At 36.3% G+C, this 17,965-nt stretch overlaps 1 protein-coding gene across 4 annotated transcripts in view; it reads left to right on the top strand.

Annotated features, from left to right (window-relative positions):
* Positions 1-14,766, top strand: part of PHTF2 (putative homeodomain transcription factor 2) — a 71,557-nt gene extending 56,791 nt beyond the window's left edge. For all 4 annotated transcript variants that reach the window (XM_069801738.1, XM_069801735.1, XM_069801737.1 and 1 more), the window contains 6 exons: positions 235-366; positions 2,862-2,948; positions 3,951-4,106; positions 7,554-7,649; positions 11,497-11,622; positions 12,390-14,766. In XM_069801738.1, coding sequence (XP_069657839.1) covers positions 235-366; positions 2,862-2,948; positions 3,951-4,106; positions 7,554-7,649; positions 11,497-11,622; positions 12,390-12,410 — 618 coding nt within the window. In that variant the 3' untranslated portion in view covers positions 12,411-14,766. The remainder of the gene's footprint in view (positions 1-234; positions 367-2,861; positions 2,949-3,950; positions 4,107-7,553; positions 7,650-11,496; positions 11,623-12,389) is intronic.
* Positions 14,767-17,965: the final 3,199 nt, after the last annotated feature.

The following is a 17,965-nucleotide window of genomic DNA, read 5'->3' as shown; positions in this document are numbered from 1 at the left end:
GTGTAGCTAAATTTTGTTTATCATTACAATATGAAGACTTTTAAAACTTTTCAGTGTATCTCCTCTTTTTAGTAACATTCTATTCTTATTTCTGCACTATATTAATGTATTTTAATTTACACTGATACATTGTATGCTACTTTGACATATTAATTGAAGCCTCATCTCCATTTTCTTTTTAGTGCCCTTGAAAATCAGTTAACAGTTAAAGTAATTTTTTTTTCTTCTCTGCAGAGGCTGCTTTTTGCCAAACTTTTTGGTCATCTAACATCTGCCAGAAGGGCAAGAAAATCGGAGGTTCCTCACTTCCGATTGAAGAAAGTACAGAACATAAAAATGTGGCTTTCTCTCAGGTCCTATCTAAAGGTAAAATAATGTATATTTTTGCTATCATTGTATATAAAGTATTTCATGCCATTAATGGAAGGTTGGTATTCTAGTCTGAATTTTTCTTCCTATGCACTTACCCCTATTGGTGCACGTGCCCCATACATTTCATTTTAGTAACTTTGGGCCAGCAGTGTGCCAGCTGCCAGAGTGTGAGAAAGTAAATGTATATTCTTTACCTTACAGTAAAGTGTGAGTGTGTTCAGAGTTGGAGTTTTGTCTTATTAATGCTAGCAGGAAAGTCTCTTGGGTGAATATGTTGGGTAAAAATGACCACTTGTAGTATAATCCGGACAATACCTTATTTTAGGATTCCCACCAACTAGTGTCATTAACACAGAAGGAATTTATGAAGCAAGACAGTTATTTGCATATTTGTGCTGTGAGTGTATATGTGCCAGGTGAAGCTAGAAATTATGCCCAAGTATTATCTGTAAGACATTCTGATCCCTCTATTTTATGTTCAGCTCATATTTGAGTAATCTCCTTATATCTCTCTAATGATCTTTTCAAGCCAGAGCGTTTTGGTCATTCTTTGTGAAAGGATCCATGTTATCTAACTCAGGGTTGATTGTTTATCGTCTCCCGTCTCCCCCAAGTTTTTTTTCCATTTTTCTCTCTGCATTAGGTAATTCAACTCAGATGAAGCTAGGTTTTTCCCTATTTGGTTTCTATAGAACCATTTTTTTGGTGCATGGCAACTGACAAGCTCTTGCTAGTGGTGGTAATCCCCGTATTTGCGCCTATGCTGCTTTCCAACAGTAATTAAGAACATCAGATGAAATCTGCTATCAATAGTTTTTAGAAAGTAGGTAAAGGATTATGAAAATATGGAGAAGTTATGGTGTGGAGACTGCAGAGTGTGGAAAGCAGGAACTATAAGCAAGTGAAATTTAATGTAAAGCACAATCTTAAATTTGAAAGGTGCATCATTTTAAGAGGAATTGAGGCAATTCATTTACAACACCCCTTGTGTTACAGAAGTATCTGTTGGGGAGGTTGTAAAAAAAGTGGTACCTGTTAAACTTTGCATTTGAGAGACTTGTATCTTTTTCTTTGTAACATGTTGCTGGGTGGGAGGAGAGGAGGATAACATTACTTGGACAATAGAATGTAGTTTTGATGCTTTAAAGACTGTATATGATAGCATTGTTGTGGAGAGAGTGTCTTGCCTTCTTTCCTCAAAACCACATCTATGTATTCCATCTTTTCTTATGCTACCAGAAACATTTGTATAATTATGTGGCTAAGAAAAAAGCAATCAAACAGTGGTCAGAGGTAGGTGCATAGGGAACTGACCCAGCTGAAAAATAACCAGTCAAGAACAGTAATTTTCACCTCCATCGTTGCTTTACTTGGTTCACTGGGCAGCTCTGTAATGCCTGTGCTAGCACAGGGAAAGGAATGGAGACAAGCAGCTAAGGAGCAAGCCTGCCTTCTTGCAGTGGTGCTGCTGGCATAGTATTTGTTCAAAATACACTTGCATATTACCTGTCTATATATGTGTCCACCTGTGAAGATGTGAGCTGGGGTATGCACACATGTTAAGTCTTGCCCAGGCAAAACAGTCTGGCTCAGTATAGAAGTAGTGCATGCATACCTGCAGTAGTAATTTGCACTTATACATTTTTTTTACTGAAAGAAAATTCTTTCTTTCTATCTCTTTCTCCAAGTTCCAAGGTTATATCTTGCATATGTACATCTCCCATTCTTCTCATGTTTATACAATTAGTAGCATGTCTGGAGAACAAAATTGAGAAATAAATGTCTGTTATAACTTGTACATGTTTCAATGCAGCACAGGATGTTTAATTCTTTAATTAAAAAAAAAAACAAACAAGAAAAAAGCTCAGTGGGTAGAAACATTTCATTGTACCAGTAAGCAAGAAAAAAATGGTTAAAAACAGTGAGTTTGCACCTTTCAAGACAAGTGTGTTTGTTTCCCAGTTTTCTGCCTTGTAGTGGGGGAGAGAATTGTGTTATTGCACCGACCTCAATGGGCAGTGATTTACAGCTACAATTTTTGTGTGTCAAAAAGATGCAAGTAATGGAAAGTACCAATCATGTGAAATTATATCTTGATATCCTGTGGTGATCTGATGTCCAAAAATCTTTTTTTAGCACTGGTTTCATTTTTGGAGTTAAAGCTGAGTGCCATATTGAATTTGTTATGTCAGGTAATGCTGCCTAAATGAAAGTTTCTTCACATCATGAAGGAGTTGACTGAAGAAGTGGTGAACATTTGCTTTTCTCATAGTTATCTTTAAATGCTTGCATCTGATTTAATCTCCCATGCCTTTAGGAGTATTCAAATGTAGTGATATTATTAGAATCTAATATGGTGTTTGGAACTTAGATTGCCAGATTGCAAGCCATGATGAAACATAGGTTCAAGGTGTGAATCTAACTGGATATGTTAAGTATCAACACTGATTGGGTAGGTTTTCACATATATGTATATCCTTTATTTTCAGCGTCGAGGTCCTCAACGCTCAGTTGATGTAATAGTTTCATCTGCCTTCCTATTGACTATCTCAGTTGTGTTTATCTGTTGTGCACAGGTGAGGAAATCTTCCTTGTACAGTAACAGCCATGACTTAAATAGTTTTTAAAATAATTTTGAGTGCCTTTTGCATGGTGATTCCTATTAAGTTAAAAGACCACAGTGAAAATTCAGTAGCAGCTGTTACAGCTTTTCATAAGATTAAGCTCCATTTTGTATTGTTAATTTTATCTACTTTAGAATATTACTCTCTAAGAGCTAAAGAAACTTATTGATAGCATAATTCCTAACATGATATTACTATTACTTTAAAAATCTGTGTCCTCTTTCATTTTCCATTGTGGATTTTGGAAGACAGCTTCTTCCCGCCCCCCCCCCCCCCCCCAACATTTTGCATCAAAACACACTTTTGCAAAGACAGTTGAGATTGACCTTTGATGATGAAACAAGATTGTTGGCTATATTAGCCTGCCCTCTAGTGGAATATCTTTTACTAAGCAAATCTATGTTTAAAGAATTTTTACTGCTTAAGATTTTTCCTTGAGCTTCTGTTTCAGAATACGGGGAAGCTTCTGAATGGCTTCTGGTTGTATTTTTTTTCCCCACTTTCTTCCCTAGTTAATGCTAATGTGTTTTCCTGGTAGCTAACTGTAAATATTTTAATAAGAATATAATTTAGCAGTAACTCTGCTTGGATTCAATTTTCTATATAATTCAATACATTTGAGGGTATATTTTGTTTTTTATCCCATATAGTGTTTTTGCAAGTTTGAACATGAGTTTAAAATTGTCTTAGAGTGTATATTTTTTTTCTCTTGCTTTAGGGATATGAAAAAAAGATGTGTCTAAATTCTGATTGAGCCTTTCAGAACGTATCTTTTATGAAACCTCATATCTTTGACACAATGTTGATTTTAAATTATGATTAAAAAATCTTTTAACAATCCATATACTTATTACTGGGAAATTTTTATTGGAGTTGGGGAGATATGTAATTATTTTCTTATGTTGTAATGTAATTACTACTTTGAATTAATTTTTTTTTCTCTTTTGTTTTCAGCTGCTTCACATGCATGAGATCTTCCTTGATTGTCACTACAATTGGGAACTTGTAATTTGGTGCATTTCACTAACTCTTTTTCTCTTAAGATTTGTTACTCTTGGATCTGAAACCAGTAAAAAGTACAGCAATACCTCAATATTACTTACTGAGCAGGTGAGAATTTGTATAGACCTGTACTTTTATATCTAAACAAGTCGTTCATCTCGTAGGTCTCCAGGTGTGCATTTTAGATGTATTAAAATAGCCTGGATTAGGGAGTTAATTATGGTGTAGTGAAACAACACTTTACAACCTGAAGTTCAATTTCTGTGAGAAGTGTGTGACTTAGTTTTCCATATAAATTTTAAATAGAGATGGCCATATCCCAATTTCTCTTTAAGTGAGTGGGCTTAGAGATACCAGTATATGTCATTTGATATAATTTGAGACCTAACAGAACACAAACATAAAAAGTAGCTTTTAAATAGGAAAAAGAAACCCAAGCTCTCAAAGTGTTGGATGGGAGAGTAAAAGATTTGAAAACAAACTTACCCTCTACAAAGTGGGTCACTGTTTCCAGCCCAATAATTTTGACTGCTGGGTTGTGTGGGTTACATATAGTCTCCTCTAGACTCCTTGGAAACTTTTGCTTTCAGTCATCTGTCAAGGTTGGCTTTGGGTCTACGTACTTTTCTTCTCAGGAATGTTCTAGTCGGCATTTGTACTGCAAACTTCCCTCTCTGCTCTGCCTGGCACTGCTGATAGTTTTCTGAGCATATTCAGTTAGTGTTAGGTAAGAACCAACCTCTTTCTGCTTGGAGAGGTTTTACACTGGTGCAAAACACAGCATTCAGGACAAGGCACATAGGCAGTTCAAGAAATCTTCACAGGTTTCCTACAGGAAATGTGTTCAAGTTGGAGAATAAAATCTTCCAAACTGAGTCTCCCAAAGTCGGGATGTAAAGCTTATGACAGATGGTATAAATGACTGCTTACGTATTTTGCTCAATGAGAATTCATTCTGTCTTTACTAAAGATGATGAGGCTAGACACTGAGAAGACAGACTGCCTATTTATCTTGTACTGAATGCCATGTTTTGCACCAGTGTGAAACCTCTCGGAGTTCCTGAGCCTGGAGAGGTTTGCATTGTTCTGTTGATCCTCGGAGTACGAATAGCCTAATGTCCCAGTGAAGTTTATGTCTTCTGTTTCTGGAATGAAAACAGAGGGAAATGTTGGGGTAAGGATTGGAAAAAAATGCAGAGAGCAGAGCAAGACAGAGACAAAGAATTTCAAGCCTTTGTTTTGCTTTCATAGGCTTCTATGCTATGCTCTTTATGAGAATCAGTGTTTGAACATTTTAAGCCAGCATGGACATTGAAAGAAGCACTCTCTCTATGTCCCCAGAACTTTGGAGGAAAAAAAAAAAAATCAGAAAGTGTTATGTCATCAAACACTTAGATTTATATTGAATGCAGCTTATCCTGTTGCAAGTCATTTTCCTCCAAAACGCCTGAGAGCTTTATGAAATGAAAACCAAAATAGAATTCACAATTGTTTCTCAGAAAATAAAAAGGATACACGTCACCCTGAGTAGAACTCATTTTGGACTGGTTTCACATACTAGCTAGATACCACAGCATATTTACAGTGTTCTTCACACAGACTCATGAAAGTCTGACATTTTGGCCTTTCATGAGAGGTCAAGCCCAAACAATTGACTGACACTTGATCTAAAAAAGCACATCTGAAGTGGTGGCCTTGAAAATTACACACTAGTGTTACTAGGCTTACTAAAAAGAGAATGAAGCTTTAAAATAAACAAAAAACTGCAACAAAAACCCCAAAAGGACAAAAAAGCCTCAACCCCCAAATTAAATGTAAATGCTTCACGGATAAGATGAAATTGCAAATTCTACTTTCTGTCGGCAAAGTTTCAACCACTTCTGTGTGCTTTATATTCAACCTATTAATTTCATGATTAGGAGTCATGATGGGAAACTTAAAAGATCAATCATTTTACATCAAGGTATTTTTTGACTGTATGCTGTTTGCCTGTAATTTTTCAAGTCCTTCTGAAAGTGTTTTAATTGGTCTTGTAAATTAAGTGCCTCAGTGGTTCCTTGTTGAGTAAAATATGACGTGTGGTCTGATCAAAGTTGTCCTCTTGCCAGTTTCAAGTCTCAGAATAGTTATGGTAGATGGCTGTACATATACACATTCAAACTTCCCTCCTGATTAAAAGTTTTGTTATTGAATGTTGATTTTTTTTCATAAATTAATGAAATCATAGTAACTGTTAAAAGAGATTTGAGCCTTCCTAGGGTTTATTACCTACCATTTTTTCAGAGTTGCTAAACAGAGCCTTTATTCTTAGTTTGTTCCTGTTTATATTTGAAATTGGTAGTATTATATTTAAAGACTGGAATCTCTTTGCCTCTAAAAGCATAATCTACTTTAAAATGAAATAGATAGTTCAGGAGCTTAATATGCCTTGGAATATATTAGGTGTAGTTTTTGATTTTTAACTTGTATAGGAGACTTACAGTGGCCTTTTTAGGGAGCTCTGATAATATTCAGTTACTTTGTTTAGATGTCTGTGGCCCTTATTTCAATAACCACCTTGCAACAAGGTGGTTAAATATATCATAGCATCATATAGCATCACTTCCTTTCTGCAACTCTGCTTCTGTAGCTTGGTAAGAGTCTCTGTCATCTGAAGGACTACCTCAGCATATTGGTAAATTGTTCATTTTTTATTTTGTTGAAGGTCGTCATCCTAAAATAAAGTTCACAGTTTTCAAGATCTTTTCCTTTGATTTGCTTTTGTTATGCAATAAAAAAGAAAAACTAACCTTTGCCTGGTCTAGGATATCAAAGATAGGTCATTTGAGAATGAAGGCTGATGTTTCAAAATTGCTAGAAGGCCAAAAGAGAGCTAATTTGTACTCTTAACTAAACTTTCTCAGAAACAATGACCTTAAAAAAGTCTGAATCATCGAAGTGTTTAAATGATCAATGTACTGTTCTTCTACAGCAATGAAGAGTTTAATAATTTTTCAAATATTTTAGGGCACTGGAAAGATTGATTCCCCCCCCCCCCCCCCCCCCGCACTCAAGGTGCTCATGAAGTACTCAGTTGTACTAAAATCTTTTAAAAGAAATTACACTTCAGCAGAATTATGTTTTGGCATTTCAGTCTATTCAATAACTTTGGGGGATTTTAAGCATTTTAAGGTCTGCATACTAGTATAAAAACCTGGAAATGGAATTGACAAACCTCAGGCAATTATTGAAGGAGGAAAAAAAAATATGCAAACCTTACATATGTAGTATTTTTTCTTGCCTAATTTGTAGATTACACTAAACTTTAAAGTTGTTGCTATAATAGTGTCAAATATATTTTGTTATATCATAAACCACTGTATTTTCTTGTGGTACTGAGCCAGTGTTTGTTCTTAAACATTAAAAAGGAAGCAAAAAATTCGCTTGCTTGCAGACATGTCATTGCTGTCTATCATATGGCTGCTGAGTAATCCCTTCATTTTATTATGAAGTATTTCCAAATGAATTCTTTTAAATTCTGAATAAGTTCTGATACCTGTATTTTTTTTAAATCAGATAAACTTGTACTTGAAAATGGAGAAAAAGCCTAATAAGAAGGAGGAACTGACACTAGTGAACAATGTTTTAAAACTTGCTACTAAGTTATTGAAGGTAAGAATTAAAATAGTATTACCGTATTATATATAACTAAGAAGTAGAATAGATTGCTTAATGAGTCACTTGTGCTACTTCTGCAGGCAGTACGGTATGCTCTGGTTTAAATCTGCTGTGTAACTCTTTCACAGCGATGCTACTTGTTCATATACTACGGTCTGTTATGTTGCCATCATTGTGGATTACAAATTATTATTCTGTACAGTGAGTTTTATTCTTTAACAGCATATGAGCAATGTGAGAGAAGGTACTTCGGGATAGACAGGATGGTGAACCCTTGGGAAATAAATGATGCAGTTTTGTTGTCTGTTTTGAGTGTCGATATCTGTTTCTAGTAATAAGCTGCTGGAGGATTTGTATTCTTCCACAAAAATAATTCCTCTTAAAAACTGTCAGTGGTTAGCATTTCAAATTAAAACTGGATTATACTTGATGTCTTCTTTACTTACTGTCATAGAAGAATCTTTCTGGAAGACAGAGAGCAATTGTTACATAGGCCCATTTATAAGTGAATTAAAGATACGGATTTCATTTAATGTAATTCAGATATTTGTTAGCTGTGCCCTTGAACTATTTGGCAAATTTTTTTTTGCATGGAATTTTGCTGATGAGTAGAAAGGTTTTTTGCTTATGCAATATTATCATGTTTGCCAGCTAACTATATTTGGAGGGTAGAAGATGTTTCTTCGTGGTGAGAGAACATGAATTTTTTTTCATTACTCCCAGTTTCTAGAATTCTGCAGAGGAAAAGTCATCTTACTTTCACTCATCTGGAGCTAGAGCATGGACATGCTAAGGGCTTTTTTTTAAACTTGTTACTGTTATTATTAACAAAGCAGTGGTTGAGGTTCTTGGGAAGACACAATTGATTCTAAATTGCATTTGCTGAGGAGTTCTCTTCTTTCAAACTCACAGATCTGTCATAATTTGGGAAACAAGCTGTTTTGTTCTTTCAGTTGTCTGGAAGCTTAATTCTTGCTCCAGAAATGTCTCGTTGTCCTTCAGACTAAACATTTCTCTAATCCAAAATTTACTTAAGGGTTATCACTTTTATTGGGCATTGAGGTAAATTTAACACTTGAAAAACTTTTTTATTTTAGGTTTGGCTTTTATGAACAAATAAAATTAAATAGATCTAGTATTCCTGATGTGTTTTTACACTAAAATTAACAGTATAAAACTTAAAATTGACTAAAGTGGCATTTAAAAGAGGAAGCCAGTCTTGACACCACAAAAAACAAATTAATGACTTGCCTCCCCACTTCTCTTGGCATGGTGTTTTAGTGCTTAATCACTTCTGCAGTTGTGTAAACTATTTTAAAATTAAATTTGTCTATCTTCAGCTTTCAGCATTTGGATCTTATTATATATTTTGCTGTTATGGTAAAGTTCTTAGAGATGCTGCTGATTTGCTATTCTTGGGTTCAGAAGTAAGGTAGCAACAGTGTTTTGATCTCTCCTTCAGGGCATCAACTTCTTCATTTAGTCCAAGATAGAGTGGTCATGTAGAACAGTTCCCCAGGAATGACTGGCAAATGTAAAAGTGTTTTCCTCTCCCTCAGATAAATTTCCTTCAATCCACACACCCCTCCCTCCATGTTTGGGTATAGCACAACTGATACTGATTCCATGTGCAGAGATCCCCATCAGTAGAGGGAATGGCTGGGTTATCATACAGTAAACCTGAACCATATCTTTCAATGCCATTATACCTTTCCTCTGCAGTCAGGAAAATTCAAGCCTATTAAGAGAAACAGTTGAGGTTTCTTGCATATAGTGGTGCTTTAAGACCTTGCTGCCTCATTCTACCACACACTGAATTCTGGTCCCTTACCCCGTTGATTCCTGCGTGCCAAGGAGCAGTTCTTAAAATGAAGCTTAAACTCTGTTTAATCTAGACAGCTAGTAGCTGGGACGGTGGAGTATTTCTTCTAGTCAGCTGAGTAATTCTCCCCACCTGCACACCTTTAACAGTGTGTGTGGTCCCCTTATCGCAAAAAAAGTATGCAGCGCTTTCCACGAGAGGACTGACTGAGTCAGCAAGGACTCAAAGCTGACAAAGCAACAGCTTAAGCTGAGAGTTACAGTACAGCGATATGGAGAGCCTGGCTAAGTCAGTTATTGACTGTATCTCTTGGTATAAGAATAAGGGACCACAAAGCTTTTAGGACCTGGTTTTGGAACAAACGAAAGGACGTATTCTCTGTGCATCAGGTAGCAGACTTGTGCAACTGTTGGTCAAAGGACACTGGATGCAGAAAGGTTATCTGGATTCAGGGAGAGGCTGGACAACTAGACTAGACAAAACACAAGAGATTCAGAGTATCTCATGAGTTGAAATGTTTGTGTGCTGTGAGAATGTAGGTAGGGTGAGAAGTACCTGCTGTTGGTGGCAGGATGCTGATCACCTCTTGGATCTGATTCACTTCAGTCTTTTTCATACTTTTCTCAGTGTTTTCAAAAACATGTTCATGTTTTAGTCTTTCCAGAAATGTATCAACTGACATGGCCTTTCCAACAGGGGACTTGGCTTTTGTGGCACAAATCCCAGACCCAGGCCATCACTTAGTTACTGTGAGAATGTGCCCAAAAGTGAGGTGGGATTTCCAAGCCACCTAGTATAGTATGAGCTTTAAATGAGTTCATGGTAGTCAGTGATCAACGCAATTATGTATTTCATGCCCAGTAGCTAAATGGAGTTGTTTTTTTTAATTTGGTTTTGGATGTTTTTGATCCTTAAGCTTTTATTGAAGACTATATTATGTTGAATATTCTTACTATTTTCTTAGTCCCCAAACTAGTAAGATGAATCCAAAATCTAAACTTTTTCCTTAAATAATTTCTCTGCTGCACTTCTCAGAATCAAGTCCTTTTTTTATCTTTTGTATTTGCAGCAGAGTTTTATACCACATTACATCTAAATGAAAAGGTTGTTCATTCTTATTTCACCTCTTTTGAAAAAGAGTCAGAGCTCTGAACCCCTTTATTAAAAAAGGGCTTAGAAGGCCTTGTTCGAGCCCCAGGATGTAATGCAGGAGAGAAATGAAGCTGAATTTTTAAAGCTATAAAATATAAATGACCAAAGCAGTGATAGTTGTTATGCTTTATATAATTCAGTATTATATTTTAAAACTGTTTTTTTCTTCCTTTATTTGACATATTTCTAGGCCAGAAAAGTTTGGGTGACTTTATTCACACACCAATAATTGAAAACTGGTGAAATAGCCTCTTTGTTCAAGTTTTGTTGCAGATAAATTTTGGCTAAGTTTTTGATCCTTCCAATAAAAAAGTAAAATATTGGCAGTTAAATGGTTATTGATATTTTTTCCTTTATCTTCCTTTTCTGGCTATGTTCATCAGTAATTATTCTCAAAATTAATGGAAAAGGAGAGGAATTGCATTAGGAAAGACATTTTTGTTAATTTTTCATAACAGGTAGTCTTCTGTCACTGGAAAATCTTTGTTTTCTTGGTTTTTCTGATTCTATTGTCTATCAGCTCTTTTAACACTGAAGGTGATTTCTGGAAAATTATGAGGAATTCTAAAATGATGGCACCTTGGTGCCAGGAAAACTAGCTCTCTTCCTGGCTTCATGAGCAAATTGGTAGATGGGTAGCCTCCAGTTTTTTGAAGGGTTATTTAGACACCATCAGTCAACAGTCAGTTAATGTGATGGGTATTTTCTTGCATTTTGTTTTTTATATGCAGAAGAATAGGAGAATGTTTTACTCTACTGTGACTTGAAGACTTCCTAAACTATCTAATATCACTCAATACATATATGAACAAAAACCCGTTTGTGTAATTTTTGCTTTTTAACGATGTTGTTGTTTTGCATTACTAGGAACTGGACAGTCCCTTTAGGTTATATGGGCTTACAATGAATCCACTGCTTTATAATATCACCCAAGTTGTCATCCTGTCAGCTGTATCTGGTGTCATCAGTGACTTGCTTGGATTTAATCTAAAGGTAACTACTTGATAAGCATCCTTTTTTTTCGCCATGGCATTCAGAATGTTATGATAGATGGATCATACGTTGTAGCCTAATGAATTCTGAACTGTATTAACTAGAACATATTTTTGTTTGAAAATGGTTAGGATATTTAAGCTATATGAGAAAAGTAATGATATATTTGTCCAAGCAGCCCTTTTAACATTTTTTTGCCTTTTTGTGGCTTTCTGACTACATTTGGGACACATAATTATCAAGAATTCTTAGACATAAATACAGAGACATTCGTACACATAAGTACAAGACCTTATGTAACTTTTCTTCATATCCCAGATCTGATTTCGCTCTTGAATTCCTCGCTCTTTAAGGGATGCAGAAAGATGCATGCTATCCTTGTCTTGCACCGCAGTAAAGTATTACAGTAGATACAGTATTACCGTGACCAATCTTACACAGTGTCATTTCGTCATGGCTGAAGGACTATCTTGTTAGGTCCTACTCTCTGGCCCCCTCTGAACTACAAACTCTGGAAACTATTTCAAGATTCAGGTTATGAGGCATGTTAGTTTCCACAAGCTTGTAGCACAAAGCCCTTAGTTGGCTATTGAATTTGCTTACATCTACCCATTTTTTTCCTATTAGAAGTAAACAAATGTAAAATTTATTTTGTGTATTATATGCAGCAAATGCAATAAGAAAAAAAAATGTGGTGGTATTGCAGTTCTGGTAAACAGAAAGATGAGATGAGAAATAATGTTGATATACTGCTCGAACTTTTCCAGCTCTGGAAGATCAAATCTTGACAACATATAAAGAAGATGAGATAACACAGTGTTACAGAAAAGCTCATTGATTGACAAAACTGCCTCAAAGCAGCCACTGAATCTGTATTTCAGATGCTACAACCTCTTCAAGGATGTCGTTTGGAAAATTGAAGTGTTTACATCTGTCTTGTGCAATCTTTGTATTTATTTCATCTTCTCACTGTTTTATGTTCATTTTAGTTGACATTTTATATTTTATTTTCAAACTTATTTGTTTAGTTTTGGAAAGGGTCAGATTTGGCAAGGGTCAAAAACTGTGTCTGAGAACTCCAAGTCCTGGAAATTGATTACACTAAATTACTTTATCTGTTGTTAAAGCTGAAGCCAATGCTGAACATCTTTAGTTACACTAAGGCTATATGGAAGTAATTTGATTTTTGATACTGTGGTAAAATTGCTTAGAATATTTAATTTGCACCAATCATTTATGAGGACAACATAACATCAGTAGATGTTTGGTTGCAATAGAAAAGTGAGACATACAAAAAAATAAAGTACTGACAATACAGTATGACAGGTAGCAGAATTACTTTATATTGCTATTAGAAGCAAGTGGGAATTTTGGATATTTTGAGTAATTCCAGGATCTAAACTCATATAGGCTGCAGTTTAAATATCCTGGGATATTAATAAGGTATTATATAACAAGTCAACAAGTGCTCTTTGATAACACTTTTATTAGAGCAATAATTGTAAATGGTTACCATGCTGTATGATATTTTGATAAAATTAAATATTGTATTTATTTGAAATACTGGGCTGTTCTGCGCAGCTCTGACTGTGCATGCTCAATATGTGCACTTTTTATTGTTACTTTTAATGAGAAACTTTATATATATACATATAAATGTATATTGATTGGAATATATTATGGTGAACTATGGAGCAGTATATATTATATGTTGAATATTTAAACAAGCGAAAGATTTACTGGTGAAAGGAATGCTATGAATGACTGAGCATAAGGTAGATAGATGCTCTCCTCTTGTACACTATAGTATATGCCATTCATACCACATTGAAGTTTAAGAGCAGTTAAACACAGAAAACAAGTTCCCCTGGTGAGCAGCAGAGCTCCTGAAGCCTGGTATTCAGCAGATTTGTGTCTTCAAATAACCTCCTTTCCTCCCATTCCTCCCCAGCAGGGGTCATTCCCTGGGGTTTCCCAGGCTTGGGTTTCCCATCTCTCCCGCTGCCTTCTATCCCTGCCTCCCACATGGACCAGTCGTATTGACTCATGGTTCTTCAGTGTGACAAAAATACATGTTCACCCGTGCAGAATTAAGTTACCTGGAACAAACTTTCCATCTACAAATTATTTTGGGAGGATTAATATCACCAGACACAAGTATTCTTACATTTTATGTTTCTAAAATAGTGGCTTCATATTGAAAAATGACAAGTAATTAGGTGACGAGTGTCTGGACATTGCACTATGTTTGCTAATCTTTAGAATCTTGAAAGATTTGAAGTAATGTATCTTAAACTTATGTGGTATAAAAATATTTTTATATATAAAGCAACACAAACAAGCATTTTGTATTTTATTTGCCTCTGTACTAACGTTTAATAATGACCAAAGTGCATTCTGGTTTTTGAAAGAATGTGTTACTGGAGCTTTAAGAACATACTATATTTAGTTTCTCATGTGAAAACTTCAGCTGCATCTGATCTGTTTCTTCTTTCTCTGTTGTTTGATGTTGGGATTGTTTTTAAAAATTAAGTACATTTTATACACAGTTTTTTCCAAATTATGGTACAGACCTACACAGAACTTAATTTTGCACAAAATATATTTTAAGAAAAAAAAAAAGTACAGCAGGAGTTCTATGGGTGATAAAAGATAAGGCTATTGCTTTTTACAGCCTATCACAAAACCATTCTTTACTCTAGAATGGGGTTATTTTTAGAAATGTAAATTGGTGAATATACAGCTTTCATTACCTTTAAAACAGGAAAAAAAGGAGGGAGGGAAAACATTGCGGTTTCGGTTGAAGGTGAAATTAATTTAACCATGTATACCTCAGCAACTAGCACTGTGCTGGATTGTTGCACTAAAAAAAATGGTGGCTTGGGGAGAGTAAAAGATTTGTGAAATGAAATTAAAAATAATAAAAACCTTTATTTGCTACCATTAGGTATATTCATTATGTTAAAAATGGGAAAGGTTTATTCTCCATCCCTCAATGTGGAAAATCCAGTGTGAGAGGCAAGTAGAAATATGGCAGATCTTGCGTGTTAACTGTTATTTTTTGCCACATGTTTTGTAACTGAAAGTGTGATCAGGCTTGGAATAAAGCTTTCTATGGTTGATGGTAAAAAAGAAAAAAACCAATGCAATGAGCTATATCTTTTAGTAATATCCAGCATATTTCTGAGTCTGCCCGTTTTGATTTAAATCCATATATTCTGTTTAAATTAAAGCATAGTTGGGAGAGAAATCCTGCACACAGAATGCAAATGGTGGTTGTCAAAATTGCATTTTATTGCGAGAACGCAAACTTTCAGACACTTTTAGTTATGCAAAGTAGTTTAATTTTATTAAGACTACCGGACATGCAGCTTCCAAATAACTGTTTTTATTTGAAAAATACTGAAACAGAATTCAGTCCTATTTCACCAGGATTTAAGGAACTAATTTCAATCACCGTTTTGACTGATTCATTCTGTCACAAGATACTTCCATGTAAAAATCAAAATACAGGCAAACTAAAGTACTTATTGAAATCAAAGTGAAATGTTTCAATAACATGTTATGGAATATTTGGACAGAATTAATGTGGGATAGCTTATGTATTTTATCTATTTGTTTACCGAGTAGTGAAATATTTTCTAACAGAAAACTGTTCTATTAACAGTTCTCAAACACCCATTTTTATTAGCCTAATTTTGGCTTTTCCATAGCTTAGTCTCTGGACTTTAAACATGTTCTGTTAGTGCTGTCCCTGTGACCATTGATGACTGGGCAGTAGGTTACGCTCCACCACACTTCATTTTCTCACTTCCTGAACTTACTTCAAATGTAGGCTATTTACAATTTAAATTTTTTTTGATGGTCACGAAAGACACTTCATACATTGAGAAATTAACATCTTCTGAGAGCCATTCTTTTTAACATCCCTCTCTCGGTGACACCGTAGTATGCCAGAATTCTCACATATTGCCAGAAAATGTTACAGATAATGCAAGTTTCCTTAGTCCAGACCCCATCTATGTCTAAGTACCTTCCAAAATAGTTATGGAGCTGAAGATGATAGGATTGGACCGATGCATTGTTGCTTACTGACTTGCTTCATATCGTGTCCCATTTTTATCAATCCTGACCTCCTTAAAACTGTCCCATCCAATAGAAAATCCTACATGGAACTTCAGCAGTGTTGTTCAGACACAGATTCAGCATATGCTGAATACGTCTTCTCTCTTACACTGGTTGTTATGATTGGAAAATCCTGGTACCTCCTAAAGAGAGAGTTGTATTTCCGCAGCTCATAGCATAGAGCTAAATTTTGATGTATCTTCCTGAGTGCCACATTTGGAATCTGAAGGGATGCGAAACCTTTCAGGAAATCATAGAAATGAGTTTTAAGAGGCTTTATCTATATGCTGCTTGCCTAATATATGATTGCAAACCTGTTTGTAAATGTACTGTCTCTGGTAGGCTCCAGTGAGCCATCCAGTGTGTAGATTACATAAAACAATTTTACAACCCTTTTCTTGCAAAGTTACAATGTTACTTCAGCCTGGTATATGCCAGAATAGAAGAGCATAAGTTAAAACGAAATGTGGTGAAATGCAGAAAGATACTTCAGTAGTTTGATTAGTCCTTCATGTTATCTTCTACAGATGGGACTTTTAAAACCCTTTGGGAGATACCAGATTTAGTAACTTCCAAAAGCTTCTCTGGATTGCGAGCACATTTCATTCCTGGTAACGCTTAAGAATATTACTGGTTCAAATTTCAAAGATCCGTCTTTGGCATCCAGTAGTATACAGTAGAGATAGTTTATTTCTGTTTTCTACAGATGGTGATAGTGGGCTGGCTGGTGCTGCTGTCTTTAGTGGATACTTCAAACCCAAAGGCATCCAACTTGTCTGTTGGGGGGGGAAAAGGCTGTTGGTACTGCTGGTGTACACACTGCTGCCTCCTCAGTAGACTTTTGTTACCGATTTCTCTGTAGTGAACTTGTTGCAACGTAAGAGAGAACTTTGGAGGAAAAGGAATGCATGGTTCTTTTTTCTTAGTCCATAGAGCAATCTTGTTTTTATTGCATGACCGCACAAATATATCTGTATTGGTACAGGAGATGGGGAAGCAGACCTTTTGGTCATAAATAGCAACCGACAAATTGTATGGGGAAGGCAATCTTCTTTTCTTCCAATGTCATTACTTGCAAGGTAGCAGAGGAAATCATCTTGAGAAGGTACCCATGTTGTTTGTTTTGTTTTGTTTAGAAAAAAAACCCAAACACAACAGTCTTCACTTGTACTGTGGCTTTCCTCTCAAATGCTGCCTTTTTACCTTGTCAGTCTTAGGAGAACTAATCAGTCCTTGCTGGGCTGTTAGGATCCTGCTTTGCCAACACTTTCTTTTCCTGGAAATTGCCATCATCTTGTCATCTGTGATGGATGGAGCCTGGAGGTGTCCTTTGAAGTTCCTGTGTGAGGTGCGTTCAGCCAGGGGGTGATTTAGGCAATTCCGCTGGGCCTTGGGAAAAAGTGCTGCAAAACATCAGGAAGATACCTGTACTGCCACTGTTCATGACTTGGCTGATAGAGGTGTTTGCGGTAATACCTGTCGGCTTTGCTCATTTTATCTGCTCATTTTGCCTATTGCCTTGCTAATTGAGCGGATAGACCCCACTAGTGACAGCAACCAAACAGTTCTCCTGGGAAGGGGGAAATGTCCAAGGCTGCTGTGGGCAGTTTGTGATAAGGGTAACTCAGGAAAGGAAGGGGGTGTGATTCCTCCGATATCTGGAGCTGCTGTACCCTGACCCACTTTTGGTGACAATTCTACTGTCAGAGTTGGGTATTTGCATTATTAAATATAAACCGTGAGCCTAGCATTGCCTGGGGTTTGGCGGAGAGACATCTCCTTATTGCCTCGAGCAGTCAGTCACTGCTAACCTTGAATCTCGCATGTGGTGCATGTTCTGTAGACATACAGGCAGCCTTGAGAAGGGCCTTCTTGTGAAGTCTTTTCTGTTAGGGACACCAAGATCTTCCCCGTAGTGTGCTTCTAGTTCCCTTGATTAGGATTGAGACGGAACTCGCAGTGGCTGGCAATGGACAGTTCAGTGATGACAGAAAACTGCAGAAGTCACCAAGGAGGCTGCAGCTGTGAGTCTGATCCCTTGTCATTTGGTCTTGCTATGGGTGCAAGATGGTCATCTTGCAGGCTGAAGGCTGTTGTCGACCTGTGGCTGTAGATACTGTGACTCACCCAAGTCATCTTGGGGAGGCTAAATCATGTGGAGAGACCAGTTCTAAATGTAGAAGATCCCCACGTCCTGCAACCAGTCTCAGAGCTGGTC

The sequence above is a fragment of the Haliaeetus albicilla genome, chromosome 14 (assembly GCF_947461875.1).
Source record: "Haliaeetus albicilla chromosome 14, bHalAlb1.1, whole genome shotgun sequence".
NCBI classification, from domain to species: domain Eukaryota; kingdom Metazoa; phylum Chordata; class Aves; order Accipitriformes; family Accipitridae; genus Haliaeetus; species Haliaeetus albicilla.
Note: the sequence above shows the minus strand (reverse complement) of the source record. Positions and strands in the feature narration are given on the sequence as shown.